General features: G+C 40.2%; 2 protein-coding genes across 8 annotated transcripts in view; both read right to left on the bottom strand.

Annotated features, from left to right (window-relative positions):
* LOC127440828 (gastrula zinc finger protein XlCGF8.2DB-like) overlaps positions 1-19,743 on the bottom strand; it is a 63,241-nt gene that overhangs the window by 10,165 nt on the left and 33,333 nt on the right. The window contains exons 2-4 of one of the 7 annotated variants that reach the window (XM_051697780.1): positions 13,605-13,826; positions 13,325-13,469; positions 10,980-11,966 (exon numbers count right to left, since the gene is read on the bottom strand). The exons of 3 other annotated variants lie outside the window; for them this stretch is intronic. In XM_051697780.1, the coding sequence (XP_051553740.1) occupies positions 11,205-11,966; positions 13,325-13,469; positions 13,605-13,750 (1,053 nt within the window). In that variant the 5' untranslated portion in view covers positions 13,751-13,826 and the 3' untranslated portion in view covers positions 10,980-11,204. Of the gene's footprint in view, positions 1-503; positions 1,868-10,979; positions 11,967-13,324; positions 13,470-13,604; positions 13,827-19,743 lie in introns of those variants that run through there. 3 more of the 7 variants (XM_051697774.1, XM_051697776.1, XM_051697773.1) reach the window with 3 other exon arrangements.
* LOC127440567 (protein LDOC1-like) lies at positions 9,220-9,812 on the bottom strand. Its single transcript, XM_051697244.1, has 2 exons — positions 9,573-9,812; positions 9,220-9,516 (listed from the first exon to the last, which is right to left on the bottom strand). Exons 1-2 carry the CDS (start codon positions 9,810-9,812, stop codon positions 9,220-9,222), a joined length of 537 nt encoding a protein of 178 aa, XP_051553204.1.

The following is a 19,743-nucleotide window of genomic DNA, read 5'->3' on the forward strand; positions in this document are numbered from 1 at the left end:
TTATTCAACATTCATTAAAAAAATATTATTTCACACATGCGTAGTTCATTAGACATTTAGTGATGATAATTTGCAACAAAAACTTGAATCCAGACTTTAAACAAACACAACACAAAATTTACATATTGAAGATTACATTATAATAAAGTAACAGAATTTGGCATTAAAATAGTTCAGTCTCAAATGTCTCATTTAAAGTGGATACATGAATGCAGACAAGCTTTGAAGGAGAAGATGAAATGATGATGATGAAAACAAGAACAGGTCATATATATTCCAATTAAACCTCAAGAATAAAAGTCTCCAACAGGCCAGTCATACACAAAAAAAGTCCCAATACAAATTATACAAGTCAATTTAACAAACATCAAAAGCTGTTTCAAACAATCCTGCATCAAACAAACATTTCCATTATACAGCACAGTTACTCACAAGAGAAACAGAGATTAAACAATACAAAAAGGTACTCAAACGAGTATTAACATATTTAATTATCAACTTACATAAGTGTTGAACAAAATAACTTTCCTCAATCAGGACTTTAGATGGATTGACAAAATCAGCATGAACATACAACAATACTTGCTTGTGCATCTTCTTCTATCTCACATTTCTACACAACTCACTGGTTATCACCCTCTGGAGGCAGGGATGAGTATTACACCCATGAGAAACATCAGTCTTCTTCTTTAATGTTTTTATTTTTTATTTTTCCCAATGGACCTTTTTCACACTCTGAATTTTAGAACACAGAAGTATTTTTTGCAAGGTATCACAGCTTCTGGTCAAAACAACTATGGTGGAAGGAGTAGCAAGAAGTTATCGTAGTGTGCCTCATTGCTCAAATAGTAAAAAACAAACGACACCCATATGTACATTTTTACACATTCACAGGGGACAGTAATATGATAAAGGAGTGGATTCATGCGATTCGACGCATACAGGATCCGAAGTTGAATGTTCTCAGAGGTAGCACTTTTGTGTATAGCCGGTGTTGTGTCGAAGTCTGTTCCCCCGTGCTTCCACTTTGTTGAAATCTGTTCCCCCTATGTTTCCCCTTAAGCTTAGTGTCGAAGTCTGTTTCCACAATGTTTAATGTTTAACGGTGCTGTCGAAGTCTGTTCCCCCTATGTTTCTCCTTAAGCTTAGTGTCGAAGTCTGTTTTCCAATGTTTAATGTTTAATGGCGCTAAGGGGAACACTAACGTAAGGGGAAACAGACTTCGACAGAACACTGGCACTTCAGCGAAGCTGACTATACTGGGTCCACTGGTCGTAAGCGCCTTAGAACTGGGGCCGTCCCTTCCAGGTTTATTTGGAACAACTGGGGAGCAGAGGATACTGAAAAATTAGAGTCTGTGTGCAAGGTGAGAGCTCGCTCCGGTGTCAATACTTGTCCCATACTTTCTTTTGACAAACCTCAGGATAAGGACACCATGCCTGAGGCAATTGGTGGAGCAGATGCAATGGATCTTCTTCCAGGTATGTTTATGCAGTCCTGATTTGCTAGTACATTTCCCTTTAAACTTTATTAAATGGTTTAATGTCAGCCATCTCATATAGTTTAACACATTGCACTGTTTAAAGGTAAAGCAGTAATTAGATCAGTGTTATATGTTGGCAACAATTATAAGATGCACTTAAAAGCATTATGAATGCACTGTGTTGGATAAAGAACACTTTTATATTGATTTTAAATGATTTGATAATATTTGTCAAAATACATATCCCATTCTCTCTTTTGACAACCTCAAGATGAGGACATCTTACCTGAGGTGACATCTGGAGTAGACCATGACTACGCAGTGGCTCCTTCTCCAGGTATGGTTATGCAGTCCTGATAATATTTATATGTACAGTACGTTTCCCTGTAAATGTTATTAAATGGTAAAATGTCAGCCTCATCTCATCTCAGTATTTTAATTCATAGACTTTTTTCACACAGGCTAGTTCCGTTCTGCTCCATTGAGCTTTTGTTTGCAGATAATGGAATATGGCATGGCACCTTTCACAACCTCCTTAATAAACTTACCAAAGTTTACATCTGCTGATGTTGGTTGACTCTTTGAGGTTCATTTGATAAGACCACATACAAAACTCACGAAAGGATATCAGTTCTTTCATGAACATGATATATTCAACTATGAAAGTAAATAACCAACCACAAATTGTCATACGCAAGTTTTTAATTAAATATAAATGTTAGTTACATTCTTTTATATCACAATGATCTTAGGCTGAGAAGTTCAACCCAGATAAGAATGCAAACAGTTATGTTCATTTTTAAATTTGATTGTTCTCTTTTGAATATAATGTTCAGTGTAAAGTGTGATAAACAGGGAGATTACTGTGAGGTGTAGGTGTTATCGGTCGATGAGGAAGCGTGAGGAGCCTCATTCATTACAGGTTACCTTATGGGGATTTTCCACTGCATGGTACATCTCAACTCGACTCGACTCTGCTCGCTTTTTGGGGGTTTTCCACTGTGAATAGTACCTGGTACCTGATACTTTTTTTAGTACCACCTCGGCCGAGGTTCCAAGCGAGCCAAGCCGATGCTAAATGTGACATCAAAACCCTGCAGATCACTGATTGGTCAGAGAGAATAGTCATTACCAGCGTCACTGGATTTGCGACACGGGACATCAACCCGCTAGTTTTAAAGTTAGCAACAGCGACAGCAATATCATTTGTTCACGCGACTTTCGAATCGTGAAAAGAAATGGCTGTGCACAAAACCACACCGTGGTCAATAAACGAGATGCAGACGTTCCTCTCGCTAGCGAACGAAACGATGCGGAAGTGTCTCAGCTGTTGGCCACACACGGCTACCACCAGACCTACGAACAGTGTAGGGAAAAGTTAAAGACTTTAGACTTTTTAAAAACTTAAGAGTGACTACAGAACCATCAAGGACCACAACAGCTGGAGTGGTTCAAACAGAAGAAAGTGGAAGCGGTTCGACCAAATGGACGCTATCTATGCCAATAGACCGGCGAGCAATGGGAGGGAGAGTGCCCTGGACTCGCCGTTGTTGGAGTCCACGATGGAGGATGGTACGTTTTGTTACGTTAACTCTATATTCTGCTTGAAAGCTTCAGTTTATTTAGTTGACCAGCTACTGGAAAGCTTGCTTCTAAAACAACCAGGCAAAATCACCATGCAACAACTGCTTTATGCAGCACAATGAGCTAGTAGCTAACAGCTAGCAGTCATGTTATTGTTTATGGTCAGTAATATTTGTGTCGCGTTTAAGGTGATGTCATGACAGTAGAGGCGGCGCAACTATGACAATCAGCCTATAATCCCACCCACGTTGAGGCGGCACTAAACTGCAGTGGAAAAGCAAGCTCAGAAAAGTAAGGCGAGCAGAGTCGAGTTGAGTCGAACCGTAACGTGCAGTGAAAAAGTGCCATTAGATACAACGAGAATCTGTTATAATGAGGCCATCCCCTTACACTATAGGTGTAGTTGTATTATAAGTTGCTTTGTTTCCAAAGCAGTTTAGGTCATTATGCTACTGGATAAAGCCTAACCATGTATTAATGGTTAGCACAATTGCTTAACCAGCATGGTTGAACATCTGTATATATAATTTTTGCTATAAAATGTAACAATGCTACACTAGCTAGCTACACCAAACATTCTGAACTTTGCATGACGTGACCCTGTTTGCACTTACTACAGTGCTGATGCAGGTCCACAGTGAAACCATAGAACTTATATTGTAAGGTAAAAAAATGCTAGTTTTACTGCGATTGCAGAGTTCTGCATTGAGGCAAGCATTGGTTATTTGTTCAGTGCTGTCTATTCAACTATTATGCCTCAGCCAATACTAATTTCTTTCACATAAAAAAAAAAAAAAAAAGGTTCATGAGGATGTTCATGAGTGTTTTGTGTTGTAAAAAACTCTATATTAAATATACTGACATCAGCTTTTACTTTATAGTAGATAATTTTAAAAGCTGTCACAGAGCCTGTTCAGCTCGTAATGCACGTGTGCTCTAGGCAAAGCTTTGTGCAGTCACCTTGTTGCAATGCTCTTCCAAACTGCCCACTTCAGCATGATGCAAATGCATTACCACCAACTATTGCATGCAGTGGCAGATTTAGGCATGGGTGACATGGGCAGTTGCCCAGGGCGGCATCTTGTCGGGGGGGGTCATCGGTCAACAACTTTGGGGGCGTTCTCATTTACAATCACCACCCACCATCATGGAAGATATGAGTGGCTGTTTTACTAAATGGAAATCTCCCCATTACTACAAATTTATGACAAATGCAGATCCGAAGCACAAGTACTGTACCAACTAAAGCACTTGACACAGCAACATAGATATACATGTTTGAGAGATGGCAGAGGCTGTTCACACCAAACTTATTTTTTTGCACATCTGCACTTTTTCAACTGTTTTCTGATGTAATCATGCACTAGATGTCTTTGACTGCTGTCTTGCTGTTTCTTTCGAGTGTTGTGCAGAATTGATGGATTTTAGACACTGTCAAGTCAATATTTAAAAATGCACCTCGAGACACCTGCGTTCTGTTTCTTTTTTTACGCTGCGTCTAGCTTGTTTTTTAGCGCAGGTGTCACTAAGATTCAATGTTCTGAAGAAGTTCAGGTGTCAACGAGGACTTTATGTGACTGTTGCACCATTACACAAGATTCCAGATTGTAAAGTTTCAGTCCAAGTAAAGTTTCAGCACGTAATGGTTTGCTGAGGGGCCGCTGTAAAACTCTTTACTGTTACTGTACTGTTATGAATGTTGCCTATGATGCTTACATGAAATACAGACTTTTGCAACAAATGTACTTGTTTAGAAAATAAATTATATAGAGAGTGATCGAATTTGAGTTACAGATTTTATTAACCATTTAGGAACAGTTCAAAAATAATTTATTTGTGTTATAGGATTTATTTGAAATAATTAAAAGAATAATTTGATGGTCAAAGTTTATATGGGTTTTAGAAAAGTAATTAGTAAGGTGTAATTTAATTAGGAGTAACTTAGAAGTATGCAAGTGCATGTTATGGCTTCTTAAGTAGGCATCATAAATGGGTATCACTGTATATAGGAATAACTTTAATGTAAAGTGCACGTAAACCAAGTCAAGTGGTCTAAGATGTAAAAAAAAAAAAAAAAAAAGGCACTAAATATCTATTCACATTGTACAGTATATTTCACAGCAGACACATTTATATGCTTTCATCATTACTGGGGAGTCTGGGGCCTATCAAGTACACAATCTATTGTTCTATGATGTTGTTGGGGGGTTTAAAATAATGTATTTTATTTATTAATTTTGCAAAAACAGCACCAAATGAGACTGTCTGTCCTTAACATATGACTAAACATCTCCTTCCACAGCAACATCTTTTCTGTGGTCCAACAGAGAAAGTAAGTTGTTTGATGCGGAACATAATGAGGGTAAGTAAATTACAGAATGTTGATTTTTGTCTAAGATATCCTTTCTCCTATGTCGCCTAATGGGTTGACCGGCCCTGACACACTCAAATAGCTTACGGTCACAATATAGACCGTATATTGTATACAAAAATCCCTGAAAGTTAACAGACTCCCATCTTCATTCGTTAAATGAAGCACAAATCAATCAAGAATGCACTGAGACTTGTGTCTAAAAAATAAATAAATAAATAAATAAATCACATCTTAAAAGGAAATCAATTCCACCCAATATTTTTAACATTCCCCATGGAACGCAAAACCAAAAACTATTTTCATTGGCTATAATTTGGTTAATGGTCTGAATCGCTCTATTAGAAATAGAAAGACAAGATGCCGGGTAAATACACCTGGCAGGACATTCCATATTAGTTAAGTAAATCTTCCCAAAAATAGATAGATCACTCTGCATCTGCATCAAGTCTCCTTTTACTGTCATCCCATATATTCCAGATATTCAGTTTTTCCTTAATGACCTCATCCTTACAAATGTGTATACCTAAATATTTACACCTTAAGAAGTATGACAATTTGTATGACAATTGCTTATCATAATAATCACAAATATTTATGAAAAATTATTGTCAGCCAAATTTCATAATTGTAACAGCCCTAGCTGCAATGGTGTCTGAGTCCTTAAGGAGCTGTGGTGTGAACAACAAGTGGTCTGAGACGACATTAATGTGAAGAGGACCAAAAAAGAAACTGGGTCCTCTTTTAATTCCACTTACATCGTGGACACCAAAAGCACTGAGGTCATTTGCGGCTGGATCCCTTTCTGGTTCACCTTAACCGAACTGGGTTTAGTTAATTTAAAATGTACTATATGTGAAACCACCCTAAGTTTTTCAATATTTGACTTTTTTAATAAGGATGGCCAACATCTCCATAGCCATAATATATAATGAGGGCGAAATTAGGCAGCCTTGTTTAACCCTTCTCTTGATGTCAAATCTAGGTGAATTACCTGTTGTCAAGGCAACTGAACTATTAATATCTGTGTACAACACCTTTCAAAAGTTTTCACCAAACCTGTATGTTTGCGAACATTTAAAAATAAAAGAATGATCCAGCATGTCAAATGCTTTTAGAAGTCTAAAAATAGAATAACCTCATCATTCTTGATCTCTTTATTATATTCAAGCAAGTCTAAAATCAGGCAAATATTATTATGTATAGATCGTCCTCAGACAAATCCAGTTTGTCTCTCCCCAATGATCTTAGATAAGCCACATTTCAAGCAATTTATATATATATATACATATATATATATATATATATATATATATATATATATATATATATATATATATATATATATATATATATATATAATATGGACCAGATGGTAAGCGTTCCATAAGTCCAGCTGCATAAAGACGGACGCCCCCTGCAAGAGTTCGAAAGCTGAGGATATCAGCGGCAGAGGGTAATGGTTCTTAACCATGATATCAATCAGCCACCGATAATCTATGCAATGTCTAAGCATGCCGTCCTTCTTTTCATGAAGAAGAACGCCACCCCTGCGGGCGAATGAGACCGGCTGCTAAAGAATCGTTTATATACCTGTTCATTGCCTCCCTCTCGGGGGCCGATAGTGAATACAACCATCCTCGAGGTGGAGAGGTTCCAGGAAGCAATTCAAAAGCGCAGTCGGATGAGGGATGAGGAGGGAGGGTCGAGGCGCGGGATCAGCTGAACACCTCCCTCAAGTCATGATACTCCAGCAGAACACCTGAAACATCAAAGAAACCAAAGAAACACAAGACTGGACAGAGGAAACAGCAGAGATTAAAACAGAGTTGGTTACCCAATATACACTATATTGCCAAAAGTATTCGCTCACCCATCCAAATAATTGAATTCAGGTGTTCCAATCACTTCCATGGCAACAGGTGTATAAAATAAAGCACCTAGGCATGCAGACTGCTTCTACAAACATTTGTGAAATAATGGGCCGCTCTCAGGAGCTCAGTGAATTCCAGCGTGGTACTGTGAAAGGATGCCACCTGTGCAACAAGTCCAGTCGTGAAATTTCCTCGCTACTAAATATTCCACAGTCAACTGTCAGTGGTATTATAACAAAGTGGAAGCGATTGGGAATGACAGCAACTCAGCCACGAAGTGGAAGGCCACGTAAAATGACAGAGCAGGGTCAGTGGATGCTGAGGCGCATAGTGCGCAGAGGTCGCCAACTTTCTGCAGAGTCAATCGCTACAGACCTCCAAAGTTCATGTGGCCTTCAGATTAGCTCAAGAACAGTGCGTAGAGAGCTTCATGGAATGGGTTTCCATGGCCGAGCAGCTGCATCCAAGCCATACATCACCAAGTGCAATGCAAAGCGTCGGATGCAGTGGTGTAAAGCACGCCGCCACTGGACTCTAGAGCAGTGGAGACGCGTTCTCTGGAGTGACGAATCACGCTTCTCCATCTGGCAATCTGATGGACGAGTCTGGGTTTGGAGGTTGCCAGGAGAACGGTACTTGTCTGACTGCATTGTGCCAACTGTGAAGTTTGGTGGAGGGGGATTATGGTGTGGGGTTGTTTTTCAGGAGCTGGGCTTGCCCCTTAGTTCCAGTGAAAGGAACTCTGAATGCTTCAGCATACCAAGAGATTTTGGACAATTCCATGCTCCCAACTTTGTGGGAACAGTTTGGGGATGGCCCCTTCCTGTTCCAACATGACTGCACACCAGCGCACAAAGCAAGGTCCATAAAGACATGGATGAGCGAGTTTGGTGTGGAAGAACTTGACTGGCCTGCACAGAGACCTGACCTCAACCCGATAGAGCACCTTTGGGATGAATTACAGCGAAGACTGCGAGCCAGGCCTTCTCATCCAACATCAGTGTCTGACCTCACAAATGTGCTTCTGAAAGAATGGTCAAAAATTCCCATAAACACACTCCTAAACCTTGTGGAAAGCCTTCCCAGAAGAGTTGAAGCTGTTATAGCTGCAAAGGGTGGGCCGATGTCATATTAAACCCTATGGTTTAAGAATGGGATGTCACTTAAGTTCATATGCGTCTAAAGGCAGATGAGCGAATACTTTTGGCAATATAGTGTATGTGAGGGTTGTGTGTTACCAACCAAGGGTGTCCAAGCATAACTGGGGTAGCTGGAGATTGTTTGAGGAAGAATGACAGCTGTTCAGAGTGATTCCTGGAAACCATAGTAACAGGCTTAGTAGAGTGGGTGATGACAGACAGGGGCGTTCCACTAAGTGTGTGTGCAGTGATAGGTTCGTCCAGTTGGAATCTTGGAAGCCTGCATTTAAAGGCTAAGTCCGTGTTGATAAAACTTCCCTCGGTGGCGGAATCCACCAGAGCTGAGATACCGTGACAGCTCATACCACTCAGCAAGCGAACCAGAAGTGTGCCAAGTCTGGGGGCTTTGTCTAGGGATGTTGCGCTCGCCAGTAACCTCCTTACTACCGACGAGCGGGGTCTTTGAGCGGACAGGTAGCAGAGAGGTGGCCATATTGGCCACAAGTAAAGCACAACCCCTTGAGGAGCCGCCACTGCTTCTCCTTACATTACACTGGGAGACTACCCACCTGCATGGGTTCAGGAGTAGGATGAGGATCAGGAGAGGCAAGTTAAGGAGTGGACAGGGGGTGAGCCTCAGCAGTCCAGGCGGACGAGTAGCGGCATCAGCAATATTCTTGACGTTGAGCCAGGCACTGATCGACTCGAATGCCCAAGTCCACCAAGTCATCAAATCGGGGGGGGGGGGGTAAGACCAGAGAATACATTTCATCCTGGACAGAGTCGGATAATCCTCCAGTCACTGGAGGCAGCCAGAGTGCGAAACTCAATTGCAATGTCCACTACCGACCGGTTCCCCTGGGAAAGTCCAGATAACAATCTCCCTGCCTCCCGGCCTTGAGCGGTGTGGTTGAAAACCCGGAGGAGCTCCATAGGAAAGGCCTCATAGGATGAGCAGCATGCATGACGGTTGTCCCACATCGCCGTTCCCCATTCTCCAGCCTTCCCGGAAAGGAGCGTGATTACATATGCAATCTTCATGGTGTCGGAGGTAAAAGTAGTGGGCTGCATGGAGAAGAAGAGTGAACATTGAGAGAGAAAAGCCCTTACAGATCCCTCACCCATGTATGGAGCTGGGGGATGGATTCGCACATCGGATCTGAGGGAGGAGGTAAATCCTGTGCTGGACTAGGATCAGGAGGGAGGTGGAGTCGCTGAACCAGCGTCGTAAGCTCAGTGAGCTGCGAGGCCATCACCTCCATGGTGCGGTTAGATATGGATATCTGCTCTTGATGTTGACCAAGCAGAGCCACTTGCTGAGACAGAGCAGAACGAATAGCGGTCTCCTCGGCTGGGTCCATAGCGTGGCTGGATTATTCTGTCAGACAATTTGTGGGGACAATGGACCCAAGAGCAGAGGGAATAAATCAAAAAGTCATTAATTATTCAATAAACACAAAAGCGCTCCTGTGCCAGTTCGGTCGAGCTCAATAAGGAAGCCACTGGGGCAAGGCTAGTGTGTTCGTCAGTGCGTAGTGCTGTGGAGGCCAGAACAATCCGGAGCAGGAAGGTGTGGTGCGGAGCAGAGCCCAGACAAGCAAGTCTCCCAACACATGGGCAAAATATCCAAGAAATGCTCCTCAAACGCGATCACCAGGACAACAGCGATCTGATGGGCACACACCACTCCGAGACAAAAGCAAGCAACAGAACAGAACTCCACACTAAACAAGAGAGCAATGTTAAGGTACAGCAAACAATAATCCAGCAATGGGACAGGGAAAACACAAGGGATGAAATAGGGAGTGTAATCAGTGGAAGACTGGTGGAGTGGGTGAGTAAACCATTACCATAATCAGTGCCTCCTCGGGAGCGATCAGTGTTCTCAAAACAAACAACAGAATGATCCGGCCATGACAGCACGTACCGTCCATGACAGCACATACCGTAATGCAAGAGAGAATGAAGCCACGCATGCCTCATTTAAATCGCACATGTAACAAATTAATTTTTTTATCTCCTTTTTTATCCCCAATTTGGAATGCCCAATTCCCACTACTTATTATGTCCTCATGGCGGCGGAGGACAAGTCTCAGTTGCCTCTAGTTGCCTTATCACGTGGCCCGCTGTGCATGACACCGCGGAGACTCCACCACTTTGAGAGCGAGAACCACTAATCACAACCACGAGGAGGTTACCCAATGTGACTCTACCCTCCCTAGCAACCGGGCCAGTTTGGTTGCTTAGGAGACCTGGCTGAAGTCATTCAACATGCCCTGGATTCGAATCCGCGACTCCAGGGGTGGTAGTCAGCATCAGTACTCGCTGAGCTACCCAGGCCCCATTAATTTAGTATTTATAAGACGTCCACCAAAGTTGCAAACAGTGTCAGTGCCACCAAGGAAAAGACTACGAGCTGACAGCATGCCAGACAATGCTGAAAACATCAGGTGTTTCTCTTATACAGTATAAAGAAAAAGCAAATAATAACAACAATGCAATTTTTTTATTTTATACAGATGACATTACAAATTACAATCACATTAGTTGTCATATAACCTGCTAAGCATATTAATTTGGAAATATCAAATGTATATATCATATTTACAGAGTCAGGTGTGATCTACAAGGCATTTCCATGAATATTACAGGAGAGATGGCAACAGAATCATTAATGGAGGATACCACTACAGAGGAGAGCACTATGGTCACTGAAATGGGTATGTGTCATGTTTTTTGTTACAGTGATCTCTCTAACTGCACAGGGCTGGTAGGAAATACTCAAAAAAGAACCAGACTAGTTTAGTTTTAATTTTTTCACACATTTCTGCATCAAAGTGAATGCGCTCCAGATGGTAGTCATTGTGACACACATCATTGTCATTGTCACACATTATCCCCATCTGTCCTATAATTTGGTAATAGTACTCATGATTACATTTGAGACTGAAGGTGTCACCACTGTGCTTCTGGAGGTATTGACAACCTGTGTAGCTGTATCGGTCTGGGCACTTTATTTCTAAATGACCATAGCTTTTGTCATAGCCGCTATGAAGGACTTTCCTGTCAGGAGATGTACCTAAATGGTGGGCGTTGGGATTGATGACAAAGCCACACATGCAGACTTGGTTTCCTGTGACTTCTGTGTATTGGGCTGCAGCAACTGGCTCAAGCTCCAGGCCTCTCTTCACTGCTTTGGTTAGCAGTGTCTTCTTCCTCAGCATGCTGGTGGCAAGCTGCTTGTAGTCTGCTTTCCTGGAGTATACGCTCTTGAAAGAGGATGAAGTAAGACGAGGAGAGCGGACACAGATGTTGTTGATGCTCTGTTGTCTGGTTTCTTTCTCCAGTACCTCTGATTCAGATGTTGAGACCATCATGGCATTGTAGCATTCCATCTGGTTTTTTGTTAGGACTGTAAAGAAAGTGCTTGGCTGTGGTGGCAAAGGGAATACTGGAAAATCATCAGTAGGGTTTGATAGGGAGGATCTTGGCCAAGTGTTGTCCAATAATGGGAGCTACACACACAAAAAAAAATTATTGCAATGTGTTTATGTCCTGTGTTAATAAAACACTAGTTTTAATCATTTCATTCTTATGTTTACACAGGAGGAAGTGGAAAGATTGAAGACTCTACTTGCTCAAAATGAAAAAGAAAATGACTTGCTAAGGGAGAAAATACAAACTCGTCAAGTTCCTTACCCACTAACACCAGAGACTATAAATAACAGCAGTGTCTCTAACTACTTCAGATACTGCACTGGGTTCACTTACAATGAATTTAACAAATTGTGCAGATTTTTCAGACTACCAGATAATGAAATAGTCCCACAAACACACATCCCCTTGACATATGAGAAACTGAACAGATACATCCGCCACATGTCTTTACGTCAACAATTTCTACTTGTACTTATGAGACTAAGACAAAACTTTGACCTGAAAGAGCTAGCTTTCAAATTTCAAATGGAAGTGTTAGCACTTTATTCAGTTCATGGATTGACTTCATGTATGGCAGGCTAGGTAATGTGTCTGTTTGGCCACACAGGGACATCATCTCAGAAAACATGCCCGACAACTACAAAGCAGAGTTTCCAACAACTTTTGCAATTATTGATTGCACAGAGATAAAGATAGAGAAACCCAGCTCACTGTTAATACAAAGTCAGACTTATTCTAACTATAAGTCTACTAACACACTTAAGTCTCTTATAGTCTGTGATCCTCGTGGCTCCATTATGTTTGCATCTACACTTGACACAGGATCAATTTCTGACCAAGAGATATTTAGACAATGCAAAATAAAAGATTTACTGAAAGGTCTGCTTCAGTGTGGCTACCTTAAGAGAGGTGATGGGCTCATGGTGGATAAAGGGTTTCTCATTGAGAAAGATGTGAAGGAGCTTGGCCTTAAACTAAACATTCCTCTGTTTGCAAAGTCAAATCTTCAAATGCCAGTCCCAGATGTTGAGATAACAAAGAATATAGTCAAACACCAGGTGCATGTAGAAAGAGCAATAGCCAAAGTCAAAAAATGTAAGATAGTATCTGGTAGGATCCCTAATTCCATGTTAGGAAATATAAATCAGATATGGTTTGTGGTATGTTGTCTAATTTCCAGTGACACATCATTAAGGCATAGGCTTCTGAAGAAACCACATAGGGACAGCAAAGTGCTGCAGTTAACACATGTGGCCATGATTTCTCTCTGTCTGTCACACAAGTTATTATAATGAATTTGCATTTTGTATCCCAATTTTAACCTTTCAAATTCTAGTGTTATATTGTGAATGTTTTTCTTTTGTAATAAGCTGTGGCAAATGATAATAAATGAATCTTAATCTGTATCAAGTTTTAATCTGTATCACTGCTTTACCTGGTAGCTCAAACCACTTCCAAGAGGGTACTTTTCCTGACCTACTGCTACATCTATTGGTGGCCTGTTTGCTATGTAGCTCATAGGTGTCCCTGTCAATCCTCTCAATAACTCCAAATCCTCATCTGTCACTTCAGACAAGGCTCTGCAATATACAAAATTCATGTCTACTTGTGTCATAAAAGTCCAGATTACTGGTACTCCTACGCCACAGTAAGTTATATGGTTTATCATATTTTCTATTTCTATCCTTATTTATAAAGCATGAAAAACAACTCACCTGTCATTGCTGTAGTGACAGAAGATGAGTTTCCGTTTTGTCTTTGCCTTCACCACCACAACAGCTGTTACGGGCAGCGGTGTTATTTGTCTGCCTCTTGGCTTATGCCACTGTTGTGGCAGGCTTGTAGAGGACAGGGCTGACATATTACTTATATTTTGGGCTTTACAGAGGTCCAGGGTATAGATAAGACCAACGACATGGGCGCAGAAACCTGTGGAGCTAACCAGACGTTATGTCGTTACAGCACACTATAGGCTACTAATGTTACGGTAGTTAGCTAATGATGACTTACTGAATGTGACGTTATAAATGCATACTGCTTTTGCTTTTTAATGATTGTAATAGTGAATAGAGAGCTATATAACCAACTTTACAGGAACAGTTTTGCTCCTTAATGTTGTTATCCTCAGTCTCAATCGCCAGGTGACGCGGTAGTTCAGTTTTACCCCGTGACCTGTAGGCTATAGCTTCAATCTTTATTTTGTTTACATAATTTCGAGTCATGTTCACATCCTGAATATATCCTTCGAATGCATATTGCGGACCTTTCTGTCTACTTCTGTCTGAAATCAACATGTCATTTTTCCAGAAATTATTCATTATTTCCCCAGGGAGTGCACAAATTGAAAGTGGGAGCGCCATGGCTGGTAGCGAAAGCTTGTCGGGCGTAGCAACAGTAACTAAGTGGGGGGGGGGTCTTTGCGAAGGGCGAATTGTTACACCCCTAACCATGAGTGTATGACAGAGGCTGCATAAACAGCAAACGGCATGTTATTTCTTTGACAGAGACTTTGCTCAAAGACCTTGATTTAGACTCAGACCTCAAATTTGAGGGCTTTGGAGTTCAATATTTTAATCATTGTAAAATCAATCAGCCATTTTTATAAATATATAAGATGTCCACTGAGGAACGGGGTGTATCTGGATCTCTGTTATGGGTCTATTAAAGGTAAGAGCCCCTCGGTATGTCTGATCGTCACATTGTCTATTTGGCTCCTTGTTACAGATCTGTATTGAAAATGGGGAAAACAGTGAAAAGACTACTTCAAGTGTGGTCTGATGACTTGATTCAAAGCCTAAAAGTCTGTTTTGAATGTACTAATTGGGATTTAAGACATTTTGTACAGATTTACATGATCTTACAGAGACATTGTCTGCTTAGATTACATTTCACAGAAAATGTGTATAGTATTTCCAAATAACAAACCATGGATCACAAAATCTATAAAAAATGTCCTCAGTGGCATGAGGTTTGGTGAGTTGTCCTACATTTGCTATCTATACACACACACAAAAAAATTGGGCTGGATTCTGGTGGTGTGACAAAAAAACTCACACTCGTATTCAGGGTCAAATTTGACCCCACAAAGGAAATTAATGTGTGAGACGATAAAACAGCATTTTTTTTTATTTTCTATTTGTCAAATAAAATCAATAAATCAGCCACAGTGCAGAACACACACACATAAATTAAGGGTTATAATATAACACATCCAAAATGCGTAATGGACATGCTCACACACACACAATCACATACAGGAATGAATAGGTGACACTATAACAGAGAGCATTTTTATAGAATTTGTCAAATAAAATCAGCCATAATGCAGAACACACACACACACACACATAAATGAAAGGGTGAGACAATAATACTTAGCACACAAGCGTGCTCACACACATGCACACACATACAGACACACACACACAGATCAAAGGCTGAGTTTGAGACAGTTGATTTTTTTTCCGCTTTAAGTTTACACTTAGGGGTGGGAACAAATTGTGTTATTCTAAGTCTCATGTTTGTTCATGTTCATGTTATTACATTTATTTAAAAAAAAAAAAAAAAAATACATGTTTATGGTACAAAATTACACGGTTATTGTTTGGGGTCAGTTTTGACCACAAGAATGCACCCGCAATGAAGGGTGCACAAGGATTAAGGAATTTATATTTTAATCAGGGGAATACCATTCGTTATAGAGAAGCTCAAAAACAAGTTATAAAAGAAATAAAGTTAGCTAAACTGTGTTGCAAAAACAAAGTGGAGACTTTGCTGACAGCAAATGGAAAGTCTCATCTAGCTTGGGATGGAGTTAAAAGTATGATTGGAATATAAATAAAGCCAAGAATTATTGAATTCCGGGAGAAATCAAGCTCTGAATTAGCCAATGATTTTAACCGATTTTAGACATGATTTTAGTTCAGAACTTTCTGCTTATACAGACAGCATTTCTTCCACATTCCAAATAAAAATATCGTCATTTAGAGCATTTATTTGCAGAAAATGACAACCGGTCAAAATAACCAAAAAGATGCATTATTTTCAGACCTCGAATAATGCAAAGACAAGTTTATATTCTAATGTTCACAATACAATACTAATGTTTTAACTTAGAAGAGTTCAGAAATCAATATTTGGTGGAATAACCCTGATTTTCAATCACAGCTTTCATGCGTTTTTGCACACTTTCCACCAGTTCTTCACATTGCTGTTTAGTGATTTTATGCCACTCCTGGCTCAAAGAATCAAGCAGAAATTCAACAGACACTGGAATATAATGGCTGCCATACATGTAGAGATGCTGATTTAAAAAACATTTGGAGTGGTCTCTTAATTTTTTCCAGAGCTGTATATTCTGAAAGTGAAAATATTTAAATACAAAAACTGGACTGCTATCATTCTGCTTCAAAACTACCTGTTGATCTAATCTTTTATCTATTTTGACCATTTAGGATTTATTTACAAAGTAATATTGCTGCCAATGTGAAAAGTTATAAAAACTATTAAAAAATATATAATATATAATTTCATAGTCATTTGACTACTGAGACCATGTAAGCTATGTATTATTATCTGGACCTTTGCTGGGAAGGAAATGTAGAGACTGGACCTCTTTAATTGAATTCCCCTGTACTAAGGTTAAGTATCAAGTCAACGTAGCTGATGTATGTAAATATTTTAGTCAGGTCAAGGTTAAGAAGAGCTCTGATCTTATTAGAGGTAGACTGCTGAGAAACTGCGCAGAGCAGCTCTCAGACATTTTATCATTTATTTTCTATAAATCACTCTGGCTTTCTAAGGTCCCACGTCTTTGGAAAGATTCTGTAGTTGTTCCAGTAGCTAAGAAAAGGTCTCAGGGGCCTGGGTAGCTCAGCGAGTAAAGACACTGACTACCACCCCTGGAGTCACAAGTTTGAATCCAGGGCATGCTGAGTGACTCCAGCCAGGTCTCCTAAGCAACCAAATTGGCCCGGTTGCTAGGGAAGGTAGAGTCACATGGAATAACCTCCTTGTGGTCACTATAATGTGGTTCGCTCTCGGCGGGGCGCGTGGTGAGTTGTGTGTGGATGCCGCGGAGAATAGCGTGAAGCCTACACACGTGTTATGTCTCCGCAAGCCACATGATAAGATGCGCAGATTGACGTTCTCAGACGCGGAGGCAACTGAGATTCATCCTCTGCCACCCGGATTGAGGCGGGTCACTACACCACCACGAGGACTTACAGCGTATTGGGCGTTCCAAAAAAAAAAAAAAAAAAGGTCTTCACAGTCTCTTAACTATTACAGGCTGGTGGCACTCACTTTATTGGTGATGAAGTGCTATGAAAAAATTAAATAACAAAGTGGTCAAATTTTTTTTATATAAGCGCCTCCCCAATCCAAACACTTACCATCTCCAATGTCTCCATTTGCCATCAAGCAAGTATCAGTCAATGACAACAGGTGGAAAATTACTAGCCTAAAAATTAAGAACTGAAGACAATTATAAATGTAAAGATACTAATAATCATAATAATAAAGCCTGATAAATTCCCAAAGTAATGCTGCCAAATGTGTTATTTAATTTGTGTTTGTATTGCATTTTAGTAATACAGTTAATGCTGCCTAAAGAAAATAAAATTGAACTCAATTTTAGGTTCAAGGTGAACTTGTCTTGTATTATTTTATGATTTAATCACTTTTGTCTTTGTTTCTTTAATAGAAAGATATACTTTACTGAGCCCACAGATTTCACGCTGCACGTGTGTTCCACATGACAGGCTTGTAGTGCTGCACACCTCTGAACAAACAGCGAATCAGACATGAGCATTGACGGCTTTTCATTTGTCTGTTCTTAAAATTATAATAAAGTGTGTTTCTTCAAGTGTGTGTCTTTGTGACCAACAGCATTTCTTGTCATGTCCGAGACATCTTACAGGTCACCCGCCTGTTGCGGGTAGATGAACAAAATTACCTGCATGAAATACATTTAGACGGGGAACTTGCAAACTGGATTCAGCCTCGCCGCATTTGGCGGGTGCTAGTTTCACACCTTGGCCCACTGTTTAATATATTTGGCGACTTCCCAGATCCATGGTTTTGCCATTTCCAAATATTGTCAATCATGGTCTGTCAATTGAGTGTTGCAATCGGCATGGGGATCTTTGTAAGATATCGCTGATATCCTATCGCCAAGCCCTACCCTCCAGTTTGCTTACAGGACCGGCACAGGAGTGGATGATGCCACTTGCACTCTGCCAAACCTGGTCATGAGGCACCTGAAGGGAACTAAAAAATCATGTAAGATTGCTTTTTATTGACTTCTCCGCTGCTTTTAATTGTATTCAGCGCCATATTTTAGCTACAAAACTGGATTTTAAAACTGTGTGTTGTCTCTCTGACTTTTTTACAAACAGATCCCAAAGAGTACGGGTCAATGGCATGCTGTCCAGCAAACTACTGTCTTCGACTGTTTCACCACAGGGATGTGTATTGTCCCGCTTTTATTTTCTTTATATATAAATGATTGTCAGTGGATATTAAAAGTATACACACCCCTGTTAAAGGGGCATTCAGTAATTCTCTAGCTAGCATTAGCATTGCTCTTCTTTGTGTACTTTAAGTACCGATGTTACAGTGGTGTTAGGCACTATACTGCCATCTTTCAATGTGGATCAGCATGATCATCTCTGCTGCCCCCGTCAGCTTTGGAATATCATTGGTATCTGGAAAATGTCAGCGTTTGAGGTAATTTCTAAAGTTATTTATTACTACTATAATATAATTGCTTTGCCTAAAAACAAACATCGGAAATCAAGTAAAAATGCTTCTACTGTTAAGGACAGATTATTATTGTCCCTCATATCATTAATCTTTGGAGACTGTCTACATTTCACATTATTTCTAAAGACAGTTATTACCTTTATTAGAGAACTGCTTAGCGCAAAATAAACCTCAATTATCTAGTGATATAGAATGTTATGGTAAAGGAAATATTAGAATTGATTTTGATGATTAAATTAAACATGAATACTGTATTTAAAGAAATCATTTTATTTCCAAGCAACCAGCATCATAGTTTACACAAAATCCACAACAGTCGCTGTACCAAGCTACTTTGCACTAAATGAATGAAGACGTAGATGCCATACCGTTACTGATATTTACTGCCTTTTTTTTTTTTTTTTTTGCCTTTGCCAGTCTTTCGGTCTTCTTGCTTGAAGCAAGTTGCTTCAGACCTTTTTTGGCTTCTTCGGCAGTACAGCTACTGGATCTCCCGTTGTCTCCGCTGCTAAAGCACGATAAATTATATGTTCCATTGTGTTCTGTCACCATGACAAATTCCTCGTGTGTGTAAGCATACTTGGCAATAAAGCTCATTCTGATTCTTTTCACTCTTCGCGTCACCTAACAACGTTTCAAGCATAGCCAATAGTATCAACACAGGATTCTCTTCTTCGACGTTTAGTGAAACACCACGGGTCGTGATTTCAACGTGGCAAAACACATTGAAAAGGGTGACCCACACCATGTAGAATACAGTCTTCATCTCATGTGAGTGTACACCATTCGGATCAAACTTCACAAAAACACAATTCATGCGTTAATGCGAAAAACGTTTTAAATTGGCTTCAAACTACTGAATGCACCTTTAACACTGCAGGTTTTTTGAGATGTAAAAAATGAATCCAAGATAAAACATGTCAGATTTCCACCTTTAATGTGAAAAATGCAATCAACCAAATTCAAGGTAAAGTACTATTACTTCTTTCGGCTGCTCCCGTTAGGGGACGCCACAGCGGACCATCCGTGAGCCGCATATTTCACTTGGAACAGGTTGCAACCACATTCAAGGTGAGCAACAAACAGAAA

This window comes from Myxocyprinus asiaticus, chromosome 5, assembly GCF_019703515.2.
Source record: "Myxocyprinus asiaticus isolate MX2 ecotype Aquarium Trade chromosome 5, UBuf_Myxa_2, whole genome shotgun sequence".
Taxonomy (NCBI): domain Eukaryota; kingdom Metazoa; phylum Chordata; class Actinopteri; order Cypriniformes; family Catostomidae; genus Myxocyprinus; species Myxocyprinus asiaticus.